The following is a 21,286-nucleotide window of genomic DNA, read 5'->3' as shown; positions in this document are numbered from 1 at the left end:
AGAGTGTATTGCTGATTAATTAATGTTATATTCATTGAAAAAAAGTGCTTTTCCTATAGTAGATATAGTAGATATAGGAGACTGGAATTTCTGGAGATACCCATGTCTACACGCTACACTGTCAGACTGAGCACTTTCACTGATGATTTCTAACCTTTTACAGAAATGTCTAGTCAACTATATTAATACCACAGTGGGTGAATTTGCTTGCACTTGTTAGTAACAAGCCTGTGCAATGGTTTTTGCAACATCTGGCCTTAGACAGGTCGATACAGGAGAGTGCTGCACTCGCCAGCAAAGGGCACTTGTTGGGATCAGCGTGTTTCACCCGTTCAGTGGAACATATGCTGGTACGATCCGTGCCTGCTGTGTGTCACACGTCTGCCTTGTGAATGTGCACTTTGTCCGGCGTTTACATCCCAGAAATGACCTTTTTAAAGTATATTTGAATTGCGATGCACTCCGTCCGTTTGCAACACTGAGCCTGGCTTTGTGCTCTGGATGACAGCGATTCACTTGTCTGTCAAGCAGGATTTAGTTGGAATGCTTTACAGCGCTGTTGATGACTGCTGACGTTCCATTATCCACCAACTGCAGAGCCATCATTTCCTATTCTGTTTTCCTTTCTGATAAGGTCTTGTTTTGGCCTGCTTCCTGAGTTTTGGATACTGGGCAATAATCCTTAGCCATCCGTGAAAACAGGCACCATCTGCTGTCCAAAATAGGCATCATTTCTTGTGGATGACTGGTGCTGGAAAATGTTCAGCTTCACCACTAACATTCTTTCCCTCTTTTCCTCGCAGGCCTAACCCACCACCATGTCGGGAAAGTCTGGGAAAAAGAAGTGGGCAGCAGTCAGGGATCGCCTGGGCTCCTCGCAGGACTCTGACACCCAGCAGGAGGCCAATCTGGAAAGCGCCGATCCAGAGTTGTGCATCAGGCTGCTGCAAGTTCCCACTGTGGTCAACTATTCAGGGCTGCGGCGTCGCCTGGAAGGCAGTGACCAGACATGGATGGTCCAGTTCTTGGAGCTGAGTGGGCTGGATCTGCTTCTCGAGGCCTTGGATCGACTCTCGGGGAGAGGATGCTCTCGCATCGCAGACGCCCTTCTGCAGCTCACTTGCGTCAGCTGCGTCCGGGCAGTTATGAACTCCTCTGCCGGGATTCACTTCATTATAGACAACGAGGGATACATCCGGAAGCTCTCGCAAGGTCTGCATCAGGACAAACACTGTCACATATTTCATCATGTATTTGTTTATCTGATTTAGAGGCTAGAGTAAAAATAGCATAATAACCTTCACATGTTTGGGGTTTGGGGTTTTCCATTAAAAGTCACACTTTTATTCATCAAAAGAGTTGCATAATGAATAGAAAAGATAGTCAAGACAAGATTAGAAATCATGATTTTTATTCAAAATAATAATTTTGCCCTTTCATCAAAGGACCAGCAAAACTGTTTTCAGCTGTGTTAACATCATTGCACAAGTGTTTTCAAGGGTTTCTAATCATCCAATAGCCTTCTAATGCAATTAGCAAAACACTGGAAATGGGCCTCTATACACCTATGTACATATTCCATTAAAAACCAGACGTTTGCAGCTAGAATAGTCGTTTACCATATTAACAATGTATAGAGTGTATTTCTGAGTAGTATAATGAAGCTAAAACAATCAGAAATCTGGTTTTAATCATGAAAAAAGCTTCAAACCGATTCATCGATTATCAAAATAGTTGACGATGAATTTAGTGCATTACAAGCTGACAGATCACAGTGCATCTATAAAGGCACAAACATTCAGTCACAGGTATCTGGAAGTGAAAAAATATAGTATTTCACACTATGATTAGATAGTGTTTATCTATCAAATAAATTCAAAATCTATTTCACCCTATCTTGATTCGATAGGGTACTCATGTACTCATCCTTTCTCAGAGAGATGACTCATTCGGGGTTGTTTCGGCACGTCCTTAAAAATGTAGCGCGCGTCTTATCTCTAGAGAGCAAAGTTCAAGATGAGAGTTACTCAAAAACATCTCATCTGGGCCCAGAGAGCAGCAGAGAAGGAGCAAGCAAAAATGCCTCCAGAGAGAGAAAGCGACTTACTTTAACCATGTGTGTTCATGATGCCGCCCACAGCCTTGGATACTTCCAACACCATGGTGAAGAAGCAGGTGTTTGAGCTCCTCGCGGCCCTGAGCATGTTCTCCGCAGATGGACATCGCCTGGCTCTGGACGCCCTGGACCATTACAAGGCGAGTGGATGAATCTGCAAAGTCATTTTGTAGAAAGCTTAAAGTTCTGTCTGTGATGTCATCGTTTGGCATTCAAAACCTTTGGCTTAAGTCCAGCTCAGTGCTGTTGTGCTGTTTTTGGCATTCCTCTAAAACCTTTTACTAAAGAAGGGCATTTATTAACGTACAAACTGGAGTTCTCACTCCAGATGGGATCATAGTTCAGGATATCAAATTATTTGACAGTTACTTTAAAGAAAAGAAGTTGCTGTGTGTATATTTGTAAAGAATACAGTGCCCTCTGCTGGCGGTTTGTGTGCAGAATCAGTCAAACTAATGGTTCGATTCAATTGTGTTCCCCCCCCCGCACAGGGCGTGAAGAAGCAGCAGTATCGCTTCAGCGTGATCATGAACGAGCTGCATTCCACGGACAACGTCCCGTACATGGTCACGCTCCTCAGCGTCATCAACGCCCTCATTTTCGGATCGGACGACCTCCGGCAGAGAGATAAGATGAGAAAGGAGTTTGTCGGTGGGTTCCTGCTTCACAATCATGAGTCATTAGAACTGGAATCACATGATTATGAGCAAGGTCACACCGTGGTGGTAAACAACAGGTTTTCCCCCTTACTGTGCCGTAAGTGAATACTGAGGCAATCATTAGGAGCTCTCTTACAAACTAATGGGTCCGTCTAAGAATAGGACTAATGACCTCGTTCTTACTTGATAAATCGCCCCGGAGAGCTTAAACAAACCTCATTGTGTGTCCGTGCATTTCACAACATCGTCAGTGGCTGTTCGACACTTTAGAGAGTTCAGAGAAAATGCTGTTAACACTGATTAAATCACACTGATTGGTGATATGCCACTGCAGACAACTCTCTCGGCCTCCGCCTGCTTTCTTTAGCAGAATAATCCCCTCATTAAAGCCTGACTCATAGTTTGTCAAGCAACACTGTGAAAATGTGTCGAGCGACAGCGACGGACAGAAGAAAGTGTCACTCGACGCTTGGATTTTCTCGCGTTTCAGACATTTTTTTCCCACACAATTGGTAGTTAGTTACATTCTTATCTAATCTTTATCTAAACTGTTGGACCAAGATATGGCCGTTCTTGTGCTCCCTTTGTCCTCCCAGTAAAATTAAATCTCTTGCCCCTTTTGCATTGCACGGTTTATGTTGGTTTTCCACTACAAAATAGTAGCTACTCAATGTGGGCGGAGTCATTGCTGCAAGGCTGCATGAAACTGCCGTGACTTCATCTTATACGCGACACAAACGAGTGTTTAGTGACTTGTAATCAGTTGTTTTCACTGTAACTGAATCAGTTAATTAAAAAAAAACAAAAAAAACTCCTGTGTTAAATATTGAGATTTTAGACATTTCCTTGTAAATGTTGGAGATTAACCCACATTTTTAAAGGATTGTTAAGTTTTTTTTAACAGATCTATAGTTCGGCATTGTTAGGCTTTATTCTTGTGTCGGACGTTTCTTTCTGTGACGGCACTCTGACCAATCAGCGGCCGGCAATCGGCCTCAGAGCAGGAAGCACAGAAACAATCAAAAACAAAGAAAAAGTAGCACAGATATAGATGCAAGTAAAAAAAAGCTGACAGAAAGTATCAAGCAAATATAAAAAAGTTTATAAAATACATGACTTACACCTGGACGTGAACCCATGATCTTCTCCCTGAGAGGCACAGGTGTTAACCACTGAACTACCAATCTGCCAGGAAGTGAGAGCACTTAATGATAGATCTCTAAATAAACCACCTTACATGCACTAAAATGCTGTCCACCACCTTGGACCAATCAGACGTCTGATTGGCCACTCCTCCTCTGTGATTGCTCACCTGTGGGGAAAGTGATATTTGACAGAGGAGAGAGACGTGCGATCTGTTTTGTTGAGATACTCAGACCTGTGTTTATTGTTGTCTTGCAGGACTTCAGTTACTAGGTATTCTGCCAAAGTTAAGGTGAGCCTCCCTTCGCTTGTCACAAATGTTGATTATTGTGCAGCAGATTGTACACGGTGAATAAAATGCAATTTAAATGTGACGACGTCACAATCTGCGTGTGGTGCGCAGGGAGCAGGACGACGAAGACTTGCTCATTCAATGTGAAGCTTTTGAGGAGGCAATGGCTGAAGATGAGGATGAGCTGCTGCGGGTGTACGGAGGCATAGACATGAGCAACCACCTGGAGGTCTTCACGACGCTCTTCAGCAAAGTGAGAACTGACTATGTGGCTGATTTTGTTACTTAGAAAGCACTGTAACTGGCTCATCTTTGTGTATACGTGTGTGTGTGTGCAGGTGAGCAGCTCCCCAGCCTCTCTGCAGCTGCTGTCCATCCTGCAAACACTGTTGGTGCTGGGACCCAGTCGCTCCGATATCTGGCTGGCTCTGGAGGCCATTACCAACCGAGCTTTCCTGCTGGCCCAGGACTGTGAGTCAGCACTCGAGCACAAACGTTGCATTTAGCATATACAGTAGATCAATACTAGAGGACGAGAAGCTAATGGCCTCCTCGGTTCTTAATGTGCAAAGTGGACAGGATTTATCTCAGACGACAGACCACAGTGATGTCATATAAGCGTGGGCTCGTTTGTGTTTTTTGATTTGCGCCTGCAGCTCAAATGGAGACGTGCGAGAACATCATGCAGCGGCTGCTCTTCTCCAAAGGCAAGAGCCGCGAAGTTTCTCATGAAGTGGACGGGCAACAGCCCGTCAGGCTGGATAAGGCGGTGCAAACGGATCAGGATAAGAGGCAGCAAGACACTTGCACAGCCTCCCCTCAGAAGCCACTCTGTGTCCCACCACCTCCTCCTCCTCCTCCTCCACCACCACCACCTCTACCATCTAACCAGTGTCCACCCCCACCGCCGCCACCACCACCACCGCCGCCACCACCTCTACCTGGAGGGTTTGGTGGACCTCCGCCGCCTCCTCCATTACCTGGCATGCCTCCTCCTCCACCACCTCCGCCTCCGCTACCAGGGATGGGAGGACCGCCGCCGCCGCCTCCTTTACCAGGCATGCCACCTCCACCGCCTCCTCCCCCGGGCATGATCGTGGCTCAGAGTAGCCAGGTACTGGGTTGCGCTGCACCTATGAAAACTAACCGATGTCCCACACTCAGGATGAAGAAGCTCAACTGGCAGAAACTGCGCGCCGTTACCGGTGAGTGGATTTAAAAAAAACGCTCTTTGGTTTTACCGTCCATCTACTATACCATTCAAAAGTTTGGGGTCACTTAGAAATGTCCTTATTTTTGAAGGAGTTTCAATGAACCTACTGACTGGTTTTTGTCAGTCCTAGTTAAGGTTTGTCTGAATGTGATTGAATCTCTCAGGATGGATGTTGAGGATTGTGCTCTGCCTCCATTTTTTTAAACTAAAGGACAAGATGTGCATGAATATCGCTCCCTCTGAAACCATCAAATATGTCATGAATTGTTTGAAGGGAAGAATGAGTTATGTCTGTGACAGGTAACCGTCTTCCTCCCCGCACACAGATGGTCCCTCCATGTGGGCCTCGGTCCAGAAAGAGCCTCCTCCTCGTGAGCCGGACTACAGCAGTATCGAGCAGCTGTTCTGTCTCCCGGTGACCGAACACAAAGACAAGGGGGCAGCTGCTCCTGTCAAGAAGGAGCCTAAAGAGGTGTGTGTGTGCGTGTGTGTGTGTGTGTGCTTGGTCAACACTTGATGCAGCTCCTCAGAGCAAAAACAGCTGATTTATCAAAGCTGTTTTTAAGCCCAAAACACTCTCCATTTTTGTCAATAGATCACATTCATCGATCCAAAGAAAAACTTAAACCTGAACATATTTCTAAAGCAGTTCAAATGGTGAGATTTTACGCTTTATTTCCATAATGTGATTATTATTATTATTATTATTATTTAGTGTTGCGGTTCAACGTTGTGTTGTTTTGTCACTGTCCAGCACAAATGAAGACTTTGCAGTCATGATTCAGAAAGGAGACAGGACTCGGTTTGACGTCGAGGTGTTAAAACAACTCCTGAAGCTTCTACCGGAGAAGCACGAGGTTGGTGTGCGTTCGTATGAAAACTGATCAACGCTTAAAAATGATTGTGTCTTGAGTCTTGTTTTTTGTTTTTGTGTTTTTTTCTTAAATGCAGATCGATAATTTGAAGTCCTTCCAAGGAGAAACGAGCAAGCTCGCAAACGTCGACCGCTTCTACACCACGCTCCTCAACGTGCCATGGTAACTCGCCGTTGTTTTTATTGTCGTTTTTATTCATGATGATCGTGCTCAATTCTTGCCCGTCTTCGCAGTTATCAGCTGAGGATTGAGTGCATGCTGTTGTGCGAGGAGACGTCGTCCGTGCTGGACATCCTCAAACCTAAGATCAAGCTGGTGGAGGAGGCCTGCCAGTGTAAGTAAAGCACCTGAAGCTTGCTGAAATACCTACTAAATTACAGTCAAACTAACCAGATGAGCACATTTCCTCAGCTCTTAGGGTGAGCACACTGGTGCCCAGTTTCTGCAGGCTCATCCTTGACGTCGGGAATTTTCTCAATTATGTAATTATGCCTTTTTTTCCTCCCCCCTCTCATTTATGTTTTGCTCAAGCTGACGTATAGAAAGCAATTTTTAATCCTCATTCTTCTTCCAGGGAAGTCACACGGGGAATGCAGAGGGGTTCAAGATCAGCTCTCTGCTCAAACTCACTGAGACCAGGGCCAACAAGAGCCGCATTACGCTGCTTCATCACATACTGGAGGTACGGTTTGTTTGGCAGCTGCCGATGCCTTTTTTCTAGGTTTTCTATTAATCGAGGACGCATTTTTTGAAAAAAATATATATGTATTTTTTTTGAAAAAAAATTTATGGGCTGTTTCACTGTCCGTCATCTGAAATCTGGATATGCGTCTGCTAAAACGGTCTGTGTGGAACAATGATGAACGCAAGATAGGAATTAAACCAATCATTTTTGTAATCGTTGCAGTCATACCGTTTTCTTTGTCCCCTTGAATCATTAACCTGATGATTGGTTTTCCAAAGGAAGCCGAGGCAAACCATCCGGAGCTGATGGCGCTGCCGGACGATATGGAGATCTGTGAAAAAGCAGCACGGTACAGGAAACGCTTCACATCTTCTCCAGCTCTTTGTGGTTTGTTAGCAGGCGCATAATAAATGTGCACTCTTTTATCCCCAGAGTAAATCTGGAATCCCTTCAGTCTGAAGCGTGCATGTTACATAAACGACTGAATGAGACGGCCAAGAAGGTCTCCAACTCGGTTGAAGAGGTCAAGGAGCAATACACTGGAGTTCTTGAAGTAGGATTATAGTTTTGGCTTTTTTTCTTACGTGGATTGCTTTACGATGTTTTGGGGCACCTCCTGAATTCTTTCCCTTTCTCTGTGCCAGGAAAATATAAAGGCATATCAAGCGTTCGACGAAAGGTTTGTTGAGATTGAGAAGAAGAGGAGTGAGCTGGCTGTCTACCTGTGTGAAGACGCCAGTCAGCTGTCGCTCGAGGAGCTCTTTGGAACCTTGAGGACTTTCCGCGACCTTTTCGTCAAAGCACTGAAGGTCAGCGAAGATGCTTTGTTGGTGTTTGCGCGGAGGTGGCGTTTCTCTTTTGGATCGTGAATACTGCGAAAAAGACGAGACCGAAATGTTAATGTTTTGTACAGTTTGTACTTGGCAGTGAGTGACGTCCGGTCTTTCATGATAACAGGACAACAAAACCAGGAGGGAGCTGGCAGCCAAGGCTGAGAAGAGGAAGAAGCAGCTGGCAGAAGAAGAGTCCAAGAGGCAGAAGGGAGAGAATGGAAAAATAAGTAAGTTACAGTGAACACCTTGTCTTTCTTTTCACTCTACTACAAATCTCTCATCATTTGATTGGCATGCGTTTTTCTTACCCTTTCTTCCACCAGTCAAGAGAGGCGTTGTGCCGCAGGACGACGGCTGCATCATCGACCACCTGCTGGCAGATATCAGGAAAGGGTTCAGCCTAAGAAAGACCAGGCCAAGGTGCGATTCGGAAAGCCTCCCTTCTAGTGAAATGCGTAGGGATACCTGCCCACCTGGTAAGGACAAGAGACCTGTGGCGCTCATCTGCAGCTCGCAGCGCCGCTCCTGAGACACATAACTGCGAGCCACAGCACTGCCCTGCTGCTTTTATTGGCGCTGTTTTCTTTGCATGTTAATATCACCCGAATCTTGCTAAGCTTGCCCAAATCGCTTTGCTGCTGCTTCTTCTTTTTTTTTTTTTTTTTAACGCTACTCTGTTTTATAAGCTTTTTTCAAGCATTCCTGCTCACTCTAATATCTAAGAGGATTATGACCACACAGGAAAAAAGTTTAAAGTCAGAAATTCTGAGTTTGAAAGTCAGAATTCTGAGTTTGAAAGTCGGCATTCTGAGTTTTTAAAGTTAGAATTCTGAGAATAGTCAGAATTTCTCAGTTTAAAGTCAGAATTCTGACTTTAAAACCCAGAATTCTGATTTTATTCTTAAAATAATCTCAGAGAATAAAATAATCTCAGAGAACTCAAATATTGTTTTCCTGTGTGGCCATAATCCTCTTCCATACTCCATAAATATCATCCCATGTGGAACAATAATTGTCTTCACATCTACCTTCCACGCTCTTTCTTTTCCCCCCCGTACAGGATCAAGTGTCAAGCCTGTAGAAGAAGAAGCCGCAGGATCAGCCACCACCACCTCCACGCCTCAGACCGAGGGTCACCAAGTCAGCGCGGGCGAAATGAACGGCTTCATCAGTCCAACAGACGAGGTTCCGCCGCCGGTGCTGCAGAGTGCCGCTTCAGACAGTTCAGCTGTTCCTCCCAGCACACCCCCGCAAGAGCTGACCATCGCGACCCAGGCACGCCTGGAAAGACCTGCGTCGCTGCAGACGGGGGAACACCCGGAGGAGCCTGCAGTGCCACTCCCTCTGCCTCAGGTTGAAGGGGATTCCGCCGCGAATGGTTTTTCCTCCGATTCAGTTGAGACCAGCGTCCTCAGCCCATCCTCTCTCTCAGACTCTGACCTGCTGGACGCCGTGCTGGACGCCACCTCCAGCCTGCAGCCAGCTGCCATCGCTGTCGAGGACTGTCCTTTACCAAATGCAGACATTGCACAGAGTAGTGAAAGCAATATAAAAGAAGAAGGGAGTAGTAAAATAAGCCGTTTGACCGAGACGCTAGAGAAAGAGAACAATGGAGAAGAGTCCATTATTAGCAGAATGTGCAGCCAAGAAGAGGCTGTGTGTCTCGAGAGTAACGTGATCACACTGAGCGAGGGCAGCGAGGTGTGCGACGTCCCAGACGGACTGCAAGAACGCGATGGGCCGCCGGTGTCCTCTGAAGCGGCGCCTCAGCCTCAGCCCGAAGTCAAAACATCGCACAGTTTCTTTAAAAGAAACAAAAAGAAGAATAAACAAGGTAATCCATCAGTTCACCTAAATAAACGTCACGCTTGGAATGCTAGTCTCTTGACTTCTGTTAAAGGGAAATATATATTTGTTTTGTTTTTATTGCATGTCTGTGTTTTATTATTATTACATGCATGGGCTATTTAAGACGTACATGATGCATTTTTATTAAAGAGTGCGAGTGATTTGCAGATGTGTGAAAAATAACTGAATGGATTTTAAAGTCTCTGGTTCCGTCTGTTTTGACTCTCTGAAACACAAGGTAACAGTGGGAAAGGACACACTAAACATAAAAAGGGCTGTGTTTTGCAGTGAGGTAGGTCAAAAACCACGGGGCGACAAGCCGTAAGCAGGACCGCAAGTCCTGCCCGACACTCGACCACCGCCGACTCTTGTCACAAATAACACGCCATTTGTCGTATTCTAACCGGAATCTAGACTTCCATTTGTCTGTGTTGTCCAGCTTTGTTTTAACTCTCGCTGTCTCTCTTTAACACTTCTCTAACGCAACGTTTGTCGTCAAAGCCAAAAAAAAACAAACCTGAACCGTACATTTTGATGTCTTGAGGTGATTCTAATGCCCATCAAACCTGGGGGCCGAGGGTTTAAACTATTTTTTTAAATGTACGATTAATCTTCCTTTATCCGTCAGCTAACATCAGTGTTACCGATCTCAAGCAGCCTTGCAGTGTGTGGCGTCTCGTGAAGTCATCGTGGACTTTTTGGTGTCTCTTCCTTCCATATTTCCTTGTCCATCCCCTACAATACGCAACTGGGATTGTGTTTTTTTATGATTTTTAATCCTCTAACAACACACACAAACACTCATGTGCTTCCTGTAAAGTGCGCTATGTTTACATGACTGTAATGAAAGACACTGTTAATACATTAAAAACAACATTTAAATAGTCATGCATGCCAAACAATCATGAATAAATGTGTCTTTGAGTTTTATGCAGTTTTTTTCGTCTTATTCTGTGCATTCATTTGAGCTTTTGTTTCCCTCAGGTGACTCCAGGAAACGGAGATCGAGAGGCAAAAGAAAAATATAACTTATGAACTGGAAGGACTGCAGTATATATTTTATGTTGGGAGACTACGTGAATATTGACTTGCCTTCAAGAGGATGCGGAGTGTTTTTCTCCCCCAGACCAAGAAGAAGAGAACTTCTATGCGTTGATGTCACTTTATGTAAATGAATTGTCAGGTTTTTGTGTGTCTGTATATGGGCCGCTTTTGAAACCATATTTCAAAAAGTATGAATTATTCTTTGTATGTTTTGTATAGCTGTTGTAATAATGCATCAGTTATTTACTCTCTTTACACTTTGAAGCAAAAATAGCTTAGGGAAAAAAAAAAAAAAAAATATTTATTGCTTTGCGTATGATTCAAATCTCTGACAAAAAAAAACTACGGACATCATCGTATAGTGTAATGGATTGTATCTTTTAATGTTTAGTATATTTTAATAAAAATAATTGTAAAATTGTGTCTTTTATTGTGTGATTCTCCTTCACTCGTACATTAATAAGTCGTAAATATTAAAACCAGTTTAATGTCGCAGCTAACACTGATGAATAGAAGAGTGAATACATTCTAGTCAGAATAAAGTCAGAATTCTGAGAATAAAGTCAGAATAATGAGTTTAAAAGTCACAACTCTGACTTTTATAGTCATAATTCTGAGTTTAAATGTCATAATTCTGAGTTTTAAAAGTCAGAATTCGGAGAATAAAGTCACAATTCTGAGTTTAAAAGTCATAATTATCAGTTTTAAAGTCATAAGTAAAGCAACTGTCACATTTTAACTTTAAAAACAATTTCAAAACAAATATTGGCATCACCTGATATCGGCCATAGAAAATCTGGCATCGGTCGATAACGTCATATCAGTGGATCTTTGCGCGTGCACACACTGCAGCTCCTCTACGTGTTGTGTGATGTTCATTTATTGAATCATATTTATTGTAACGCTCGATCGGTGTCTAATGTCCATCCTCAAGCAGCGCCTTGGACTTTGACTGGTCCCAGCCACACACACACTCGTGCGCGTCCGTCCGCCTCTGACATCACCGCCTATGAGCGTACAGATATGGCAATGCCACCGCCACCACCGCTCCACACGGCTCTTAGTCTTCCCGGGACTTGCAGAGCAAGCAGCAAGCAGCAGCAGCAGCAGCAGCAGCAGACGACATCATGTCGCACACCTGGTCGGCGAAAGACCACAAGAACACCGCGGGTCAACCCCCCGCCACGGGCGGACAGGGACAGGCACAGAAGCGGCCGCGCAATGACGTGGGCAACAAAGCGACGGTGGTGCTCGGTGCGCAGTGGGGAGACGAGGGCAAAGGCAAGGTCGTTGACTTGTTGGCGACCGAAGCGGACGTCGTGTGCAGGTGTCAGGTAAAAACATCACAGGGAAAAGCACAAGTTGTTGTTGTTTTGCTTTATTATGCCGGGATTATTATTCCCACTAGATGGGTTCATGTTTGCGCGCAACAGGTGCGCAGTGAGGGGGGAAAAAAGAAACTGCTCTATGATTTCAGGAAAACCATAACAGTGGTCATGTTGAGTGTGTCACTGTCACTGTCAAATGACTCTTTTATTATCAATGTTATTATTATTATGTTCATTTTAACAATCGCCTCCACACCACACTCATGGATCACTCTCTCAGTGAATCCCTGCCCAACTGCCAACAGTTGCTGCTGCTGTGTTTGTACTCACTCCACACACACTGACAGCACCAGCAGCAGCAGCACCCACAGTGTTCTGTTCCGGAGAGCTTCAAGAGCCCCCCCCCCCACAACACCCCACCCCACCAGCACTGGAGCGAGGTCACATTCTCGTGGTGGCTTGATGATATGTGAGAAGGCCAGGTCTCAGCCAGGGGGGGAAACAGACTGGAGAACCCAGAAACAGCACAAGCCAAGTCTGTTAAAAGCTCAGTGTGTTGTTGAAGAAGAGGGCCATCGGGCTCACAGAGGCGCAGCTTGCGAAGAGGCGAGGTGGGCAACTGCTTGGGGCCCCCAGACACTCGGAGCCTACATCTCAGTAGGAAACCTTCCTAAAGGGGCCCCACCTCACGTTAACCTGTGTGAAGTTATCGTTCTGCAAGTTGGAATTTTTTTTTTTTTTTTTACAAAGTTTATATAGTTTTTTAAAAGCTATTTACAGTATTTTATTGTTCTTTACATTTATATCCTCACATACTTTTTAATTACAAGGTTATAACATTCAATTTAAAAAAAAAAAATATTTTGAACTCATACATTTTTCGTTGGTGTCAGATTATTTATAACATAATGGTGATGAACACTGGTTGGAAGCAAGGGCCCCCTGGGAATTTTTGCTAAGGGCCCCTACAGACTCTAGAATCGCCCCTGCGAGTCGGGTTCATCGCCGTCTCACAGATATTAGAGCAGACATAAGTGTGCATGTGGCTTCGATCGAGCTTCTGCAAAAAAAGTTGATGATATTGTTTTCAAAACAGTGGGAATTAAAGGTGCATTATGTAACAAATCCAAAGCAACTGGCCGTAAAATCCTCCTAATATGTCACAGAGACTCAGGAATAATGTTCATATAACAAACTGAACTCACCAACAACAACAGTACAGACAAAATATTTGCATTAAAAAAAATATTTTGCAGACTGCAAATCATGTTTATGTTTTGAAATCATGTTTTTGGCATGTGGCGCCACCTACCGCCGTCTACCAATCATGGCAGTCAGTAGAGTCTCAGCTGCCGATCAAACCACGGGTTGCCAGTTACGTCAGAAAAGGAAACCTAAAAGACCTCGGTATTTTGAATTTGATTGTAGTAACCGTTTTTGGCCACATTCTTACATATGGCGCCTTTAACGACCTATTTTGTTCCTCTGACCTGCAGGGCGGCAACAACGCGGGACACACGGTGGTCGTGGACGGCAAGGAGTACGACTTCCACCTCCTCCCGAGTGGAATCATCAACACCAAAAGCATATCCCTCATCGGTAAGAAGAAAAAAAAACGCTTCCCAATCCGCAGCATTCACACAGAGAACATATTATTTGTTAATCTGTGTTAATCTGACTTCATCTAGGCAACGGAGTAGTCATACATCTACCGGGCCTGTTTGAGGAAGGTGATAAAAACGACAAGAAAGGTATGTCGAGGAACACTTTACAAATTAAAGAGGGATTAAGTCTTTTCTAAGTTGAAGGAGTGAGTCCTATGTTATAGTCTGACCATCAGACCCCAATAAACCCATTTAATCCCGTGTTTAAATTGGGTTTTTGACACCGGGATTGTGTTTTATCATCATTTACTCGTAATTGCTAAAGCTAATTTCTCCGTCATCTGCTCGATTTTAGCCACTAATTTAGCCATTTGGGTTATAGCTGGCAATTTTAGTGTGAAAGAGGGTTTAGATGTGACTCATTCATACACACACTGGACCTTTAACACATACACTAATAGTGGTAATAATAATAATAATAATAATAGATGTGATTTTCCATCGTCTGACCAGGTCTTAAAGGCTGGGATAAGAGGCTGATCGTCTCAGACAGAGCTCACATTGGTACGTAGAGTTTATGTAATTATATATATATATATATATTTTCTTTTTTAAAATGTGTAAAAGTTGTGTGTATTTATTTATTTATTTATCGTCTCCACCCTCCCTCCTCTTCCTCTTCACAGTCTTTGACTTCCACCAGGTTGTCGATGGCTTACAGGAAACTGAGAGACAGGCACAAGAGGGGAAGAAGTAAGGCTCGCCGAACTGTGTTTTTGACAAATATTAAAGGCGCCATATGTTAGAATGTGGCCAAAAACGGTTACCACACTCAAATTCAAAATACAGAGGTCTTTTTAGGTTTCATTTTTTCCGCCATTGTAGCTCAGATCTGGCAACCCCTGGTTGGCGGTAGGTGGCGCCACATGCCAAAACATGCTGTCAAAACATAAACATGATTTGCAGTCTGCAAAATATTTTTTTTTAATGCAAATATTTTGGCTGTACTGTTGTTGTTGGTGAGTTCAGTTTGTTATATGAACATTATTCCTGAGTCTCTGTGACATATTAGGAGGATTTTATGGCCAGTTGCTTTAGATTTATTACATAATGCACCTTTAAAATGTATCTTTTTGTTTGTTTTATCATGACAGCATTGGAACAACCAAGAAGGGCATCGGACCGGCTTATTCTAGCAAAGCTTCTCGCACTGGTCTACGCGTATGTGACCTCCTGGGTGACTTTAAGGACTTCTCCACCAGGTGATAAAGAGGGAAAACTGGCTATAAATAATTGCTTTAATACAATACAATACTGTACAAACAGTACAATCCTTCTGTTTCCAGGTTCAAGAACCTTGTCCACCAGTATCAGTCCATGTATCCAGCCTTGGCCGTTGACATTGAGGACCAACTGAAAAAACTCAAGGTAGACATTTCAGAAAAGCTGATAATGAAGGAGGTCGAATGCGGAATTTCACCTTTAATCTTGAACGTCTCCTGCTAGGAATACGCTGAGAGGTTGCGGCCGATGGTGAGAGACGGGGTCTACTACATGTACGAAGCTCTTCACGGACCTCCGAAGAAAATTCTGGTTGAAGGGGCCAACGCTGCTCTGCTAGACATTGACTTTGGTAGATTTTGTTGTTGTCGTTGTTGTTGTTTTTTGATTTTGCTACGTCCGAGGAGGTTTTTAATATAATATGTTTTTATTTCAATCTCTAGGCACCTATCCTTTCGTGACATCGTCAAACTGCACCGTGGGCGGCGTGTGCACCGGCCTCGGCATCCCGCCGCTGAACATCGGCGACGTGTACGGCGTGGCCAAGGCCTACACCACCCGCGTGGGAATTGGCGCGTTCCCCACAGAGCAGCTCAACGTAAGAGTAACGTCTTAAGGCCACGTTATACTTCTCCGACCGCGTAACCACGGAGACCCCACTTCTCCGTGGTGGTGGTGACGGATACGCTGCTCTGTGCGGGCCACTGTGCGCACCGAGCGTCCACAGAGGCAGAGCTGATCACCGCCGACAACTTCGCTGCCTAAATACGTCATATCTTAATACACACAGCACATGTTAAGCTAATTTCTCGCCTCAAATTGTCTTAAAACTGCGTTCCGTGACACAGAAAAGTGAGACATGGCCACTGTTTCAACAGCAACAACAGTCTTTCTCTCTGTTGTAGCCAAAAGCACAACAACCTTGCGTAGCGACCCCTACTGATCGGGCGGGAAATTGCAGCGCGTATCCGTCACTATGAAGGCTCGAGGGATCTCCGTGGTGACGCAGTCGGATAACGCATTGCGCAGTCGGAGAAGTATGATGCGGCCTTTAAAAGATATTTCGTGCAGCCGGAGACGACGCAGAGGGCTCTGCGTAAACCTACGTAGAGCACTTTACGCAGGAGTATAAATTGGGCTTTACTGTATGAAGGAGACACACGCGGCATGCTCTGTAATCCACTTGGCACGTGTTTGCGGTCGATGGTGGAGAGGACGGATTCATGTTTGCGGACCGAGTGCAGCTGTCCAATTTAGTGAGAGACAGGCTCAAACACATTTTACCTCTTACACAGGTCAGATGTTCACAGGGATAAATTTAGGGTCAGAGTCTGGGTTCGGGATATATTTACTGTGTGTGCAGGGGTAATATTACTGGTCAAAGACATAGGTCAACATGTTCAAACTTTCTCCCCTAGCCCGTGCCATGTTTTATTGTACTCTTATATTTTTAGGCTCGTGTAGGGTTTTGAAAATGGTTTCATATTTGAAGTAAAGTGCATGACTGATATTTTTTTGTCTGGTTTATTAAAGGCTGTAGGAGAGCTGCTGCAGACGAGGGGTCACGAAGTGGGCGTGACCACGGGCAGGAAGCGGCGCTGCGGATGGTTGGATCTGGTCATTCTCCGATACGCTCACATGATCAACGGCTTCACAGCGTGAGTGGCGTCGTTTTGTGTTTGTTTTTTTGAAAACCCCCGAAGCACCCTGAAACACATTTTTGTGACCCCCCGCAGCATTGCTTTGACAAAACTCGACATTCTGGACGTGCTGGATGACATTAAAGTCGGGGTCGCCTATAAACTCAACGGAAAGAGAATCCCCCATTTTCCAGGTGATCTATCAAGACGTAACAATGTCTAATAATAATAATAATACGAAGGGCCAGTGTTGATTTATGTTTGGTAATGATCGATTTCTTTCCACCACAGCCAACTTGGATGTTTTGCACAAAGTAGAGGTGGAGTACGAGACCTTCCCTGGCTGGAAGACTGACACATCTGCAGCCAGGAAGTGGAACGACCTCCCGGCCAAGGCACAGAACTACATACGCTTCATCGAGAACCACATCGGAGTTCCCAGTGAGTTTCACACACAACGAAACATCTCACCTTTTAGGTCCAAAAGCTTTGATGATAACTCATCTGTTTTTTTCCTCCATCTTTTAGTCAAGTGGGTTGGCGTTGGCAAGTCCAGAGAATGCATGATCCAGATGTTCTAAAGGGTGTTCCTCGATGGAAGCGCAGACAAAGACGTCTTTTCGTCACCTAAAAGGATCGTCTTCATATGAGTTAATAAACAAAACGTGTTATTTCGCCTTTGAGCAGTGTTGGCTATGTTTGTTTTGTTGCTGCTGCCAAAAATTCTTGTCATCACTATTATTATTATTATTATTATTATTATTATAAGTTGATGTAATTATACTACAACTGTCAGTATGTAGCACCAGCACAAACGTTTTCAAATAAACAATAATAGATTCATGACGTGGCTCTCTGTAGATTACTTTTCATAGAGTGGGAATCATCAAGCAAAACATTTTATTTACTAATTAAATGAATCCTTTATTTCCAATCAGTGTCTATTTTAAATATCTGTCTTCATTTTGAGCTCCGATCCCATATTAAGTTTCTGAAAGTCTCTCATCAAAGCCTTCCATTTAGCCTAGTATTGTGAATTCTGAAGCCCATTTTGTTTAATACACTTGTTTATTGTATTTATACTGCTTTAAACAACAGTTCACGTGAACATAATTCGTGTAAATCCACTGGAAAAATGAATATAAATAAATAAGATTAAATAACAGAAAATCCCCACAGCCCCTGAACGCAGCACAAGGTGGGCGAAGTTTAATGCGGGGAGCAATTACCACGTGATAGTAAAGAGGTCGTTTTTGATTGGCTCTGAGTTTTCAAGTGACAATAAAGGACGCGTCTGATTGGCCTCCTTCACTTTTCTTTGCCCGCGACATTAAGTGAGTAGTTTGTAGCTTGGTTGACTCGCTGCGACAGAACTGTGTCTTTTTTAAGCTGCTAAAATGCCGAAAAGAACGTGTCCTTTTCCGGAAACCTTCTCCTCACAATACAAGATACATATCGGGCAACAGGAATTGAACAATTACAGCGTGTTTGGGAACAAATACAGGCAGGAAATCTACGGTGAGTACTTGCTAGCTGGCGTGTTGTTGACTGCGTCACGCGCGCTAGTTGTTGAATAATCTCTTTAAACGCACCTTATATTGTTGTATTGGTTAGACTTTTTAATATTTTTTCTTTTCCTAAAACGACCAGACGAGTGAGATCACTGTTCTTTTGTTTGTTGCACTTGTTATCGAACAGTAAACAAGATGTCTACCGTGTTCCTGAATGTTATTCTGTGTGCCTGAGTGACGTCACGTGTGTTTTCGCTCACTTTTGTTTACCCGCAGATAAGACGAAAAACCTGCTCTTTAACGGGGCTAAATCTGTCATGGGTAAACTCTGGACCGGGGAGGAGAAAGGTGCGGAGCCGCAGACAAGTGGACCCTCTGGAGGAGCACCTGCGAGCGGACAGAACCTGCTGAGAGGACAGACACTGATTGGACATGATGGGAGACTGACGAGGACGAACGCTGCTCCAGGTGAGGGCGTGAAATGATAATATACGAAATGGCAACCATGAATGACGTCATGGAAATGCAAGTTAACACCACTGTCATCTTTGGGAACTTGACAGACGACGACATTCTTATGTCTGTCAACTTATTTCCCTTAAACTTTAACCACTAAATCAGAAAATAGCTTGGGGGGCTGAAACAATTACTCGATTAATCGATTACTAAATTAATCATCAACTATTTTGACAATTGATTCACGGATTTTAGTGTTTTTTAAAGGAATTAAAACACATTTTCTGATTTTTCAGTGAATATTTTCTTTGTTCTTTGCTCCATGTAACAAAGAAATCATTCAAACGGAATAGTTTTTGGACAAAACGAGACATTTGAGAACTTTATCCTTTCTAGGTTTGAGAAACACTCATCGGCATTTTCTGACCCACTCCCCAGTAAGGATTTTAATTTTAGATTCGCAGAAATAAAAGGGATAAACTAAAGTGAGATTCATCAGTCTATCAAGTGAATGAATTAAAAGCACTGCAACTAACGATTATTTTTGTCATTGGATTTATCTGTCAACTGTTTTCTCCGTGAATAAAGTTCTTGTTGGGTCCATAAAATGCCAGAAACCGTTGATTGGTGCTTACCAAACATGGACATATGTTATCGAATGTCTTGTTTTGTCCACAAACTAAAATTATAAAGTTTGAATGCTTTCTTTGTCATAAGGAGCAAATAAAACATAAAATATTCACATTTAAGTTACTGTAAGAGAAGTTACTCTTACAATACTTTCTTGTCAATTAGCACAATTGGATATTATGTGCACAGTTTTGTTTTGATCATTTCTCGGAATACAAATAATGAAGCTTTTTTTGTCTGAAAGCGTAGGGTCAGTTCATATTTTTCACCAGCAGATGTCAGTGTTGTCACACATCAGGATTGTCCGCTCTTTGCTAAATGCTTATCCATTGATCCGAGTGTGTGTTTGTTTAGATGCACCACTGGCTCCTGCAGGCTGCTGCGTGTGTCACAAAAGTCAAGCTTCCAGGACAACAACAACAACAACGTGCTCCCAGTGCGACCGGCCCGCGTGTTCCTCCTGCACCCGACAGTGTTCCAGCTGCTCCAGTCTCTGCTGCTCCGTCTGCACCATCATAGAGTAAGTATAAACATGAATTGCCTTTTCACTCGGTGCACCTCTAAGCAGTGTTTTAACAACACGGCTGTGAAAGGGAGCCATTAAAAATAACAAAAACAAGGCTCTCCTCTACACGTCGGCTACTAGATTACGTTTGTGTTATGACTCGTTAAAATTAGCATGTAACTATGTTTTGGCCATACAGAATCACCTGTCTGTGCAAGTGCTTAGAGTTAAAGAAACCCCTAATTGAAGACACTAGACATACAATTTTTCCTCCAGCTGCAGTGTATGTTAGTTTTTTTCCCTTCAACATCACAGTTGGGATCTGTCATTAGATGCCTCTAAACTGAGAGACAGTTCATGCTGAGGTTAATTAGATGTCAGCGTGAAAATAACTACATGTGTTGAAACAACACAAGCTGCTTTTTGTCTGCTCTCTCTTGTAAACCACAGTTTTATGCATTTTAAAAACCTGTCATATCGCACTTTTGCGTATGATTTGGAAAGTGACTTCTTTACATTTCCTTAGCAGAAAGCTGCTAAGGAAATGTAAAGAAAGTGCGTCTTGAAGTGTTTTACACTTTCATAGGCATCAGTGATGCACAGTGTGTGTTTGAGGGCCCTCTAGTGGCAATTATGAGCACTTTATGGCCACTTTTCATAAGTTTGCAGACTTTGCTTGAGGGGGAAATTACCCACAGTTCATAGCATGTGGATAACGAATCAATTGGCAACCTGACCGCAAGTTTTAAAAGATGTCATTTAGGCCCTTATATCTTCTCACACTCGCACACCTGACAGGTGACACCAATAAAATATGCGAGGGTTCATGGTTAGGGGTTGAATATGGGACTCGACCCTTGTCCATCTGGACCTTTTTTTGCTTATGTTAACCATAAAAGGGCCAGAAAATGTCCTGTGAGTAAATATCTTTTAGTATCTGGTAGTTATTTACAATTCACTGCATGTTAAAATAGTGCATTAACAATTTAAAATGGACTTTTATTCAGAAACTAAAAACACTGTAGTTGTACATGGACAACAGATTTTGTTAAATTTGAACAGTATAAATCACATTTAAAGTAAAACATGTTTGAGTCTTTGCCTCAATGTGCAAAAACGGGCCAAAAAAACCAAAGACGCTGATTTGCCAGCGTCCTGAAACGGCCCGAGTGAAACTACCGTAATAACCACACGTTTACTTTGACTTGCAACTTCTCAAGTTTCAGAAACTGTTGTGAATTTTCCGATAGCACAAACCATTGTGTAATTATGGTAACGCAAAATCATCGATGCGCTCGGTGTTCAAGGGTTATTGCGTTACCTGAAAGCAGGGTTGTTCAGACGGCTGCACCGACGATATTTCACCACTAGATGCCACTAATTCCCATAAGTTTCCCTGAAGTAAGAAGCTAAAACGGTATTAAGTCTTGTTTGATGGTAAAATGACCATCTATTCAGCTAATTGTGTTCTTTATTTTGTTTTTACCACAGTTACAGTGGACAATACGATGAAGTACTGTGCTGCGGTTGCTCGACATAAACTGCAACAAAGGAGGGACTGGTTTACGCTTGAACATAATTGTGTATATGAATTGCTCCATATGAATTATTATTATTGCTCAC

General features: G+C 43.4%; 3 protein-coding genes across 3 annotated transcripts; all 3 read left to right on the top strand.

The window, feature by feature from the left end:
- Nucleotides 1-818: 818 nt before the first annotated feature.
- LOC310942143 (inverted formin-2) lies at nt 819-10,864 on the top strand (the record flags this gene model as incomplete). The annotated part of the gene is made up of 22 exons (XM_083907449.1): nt 819-1,212; nt 2,141-2,256; nt 2,608-2,767; nt 4,177-4,210; nt 4,322-4,463; nt 4,549-4,681; nt 4,867-5,415; nt 5,750-5,895; nt 6,019-6,080; nt 6,178-6,280; nt 6,375-6,460; nt 6,532-6,632; nt 6,710-6,780; nt 6,873-6,980; nt 7,262-7,332; nt 7,416-7,536; nt 7,628-7,792; nt 7,941-8,043; nt 8,140-8,292; nt 8,877-9,650; nt 9,903-9,956; nt 10,649-10,864. The coding sequence occupies 21 exons, from the start codon at nt 819-821 to the stop codon at nt 9,953-9,955; spliced, it is 3,645 nt and encodes a 1,214-aa protein (XP_083763575.1). The 3' UTR covers nt 9,956; nt 10,649-10,864.
- Nucleotides 10,865-11,692: 828 nt separating this feature from the next.
- adss1 (adenylosuccinate synthase 1) lies at nt 11,693-17,244 on the top strand. The gene is made up of 13 exons (XM_083908181.1): nt 11,693-12,042; nt 13,533-13,635; nt 13,725-13,787; nt 14,154-14,204; nt 14,327-14,393; nt 14,795-14,902; nt 14,987-15,068; nt 15,147-15,273; nt 15,365-15,519; nt 16,455-16,579; nt 16,658-16,755; nt 16,853-17,002; nt 17,090-17,244. The coding sequence occupies exons 1-13, from the start codon at nt 11,836-11,838 to the stop codon at nt 17,140-17,142; spliced, it is 1,389 nt and encodes a 462-aa protein (XP_083764307.1). The 5' UTR covers nt 11,693-11,835; the 3' UTR covers nt 17,143-17,244.
- A 675-nt stretch (nt 17,245-17,919) lies between these two features.
- On the top strand, nt 17,920-21,286 carry siva1 (SIVA1, apoptosis-inducing factor). The gene is made up of 4 exons (XM_083907514.1): nt 17,920-18,079; nt 18,349-18,540; nt 19,513-19,678; nt 21,155-21,286. Exons 1-4 carry the CDS (start codon nt 17,959-17,961, stop codon nt 21,201-21,203), a joined length of 528 nt encoding a protein of 175 aa, XP_083763640.1. The 5' UTR covers nt 17,920-17,958; the 3' UTR covers nt 21,204-21,286.

Source organism: Microchirus variegatus, assembly GCF_963457635.1.
Source record: "Microchirus variegatus genome assembly, chromosome: 21".
NCBI lineage: Eukaryota > Metazoa > Chordata > Actinopteri > Pleuronectiformes > Soleidae > Microchirus > Microchirus variegatus.
The sequence above is the reverse complement of the archived record's forward strand: the minus strand, read 5'-3'. Positions and strand labels throughout refer to the sequence as shown.

Excerpts from the sequence above, each read along its gene's own strand:
- siva1 (XM_083907514.1), top strand. The coding sequence starts at position 17,959 with ATGCCGAAAAGAACGTGTCCTTTTCCGGAAACCTTCTCCTCACAATAC. Across the intron at positions 18,080-18,348 it reads ATACAGGCAGGAAATCTACG|ATAAGACGAAAAACCTGCTC; the intron begins GTGAGTACTTGC and ends GTTTACCCGCAG. Across the intron at positions 19,679-21,154 it reads TCCGTCTGCACCATCATAGA|TTACAGTGGACAATACGATG; the intron begins GTAAGTATAAAC and ends TTTTTACCACAG.
- adss1 (XM_083908181.1), top strand. The coding sequence starts at position 11,836 with ATGTCGCACACCTGGTCGGCGAAAGACCACAAGAACACCGCGGGTCAA. Across the intron at positions 15,069-15,146 it reads ACCAACTGAAAAAACTCAAG|GAATACGCTGAGAGGTTGCG; the intron begins GTAGACATTTCA and ends GTCTCCTGCTAG. Across the intron at positions 16,756-16,852 it reads GAGAATCCCCCATTTTCCAG|CCAACTTGGATGTTTTGCAC; the intron begins GTGATCTATCAA and ends TTTCCACCACAG.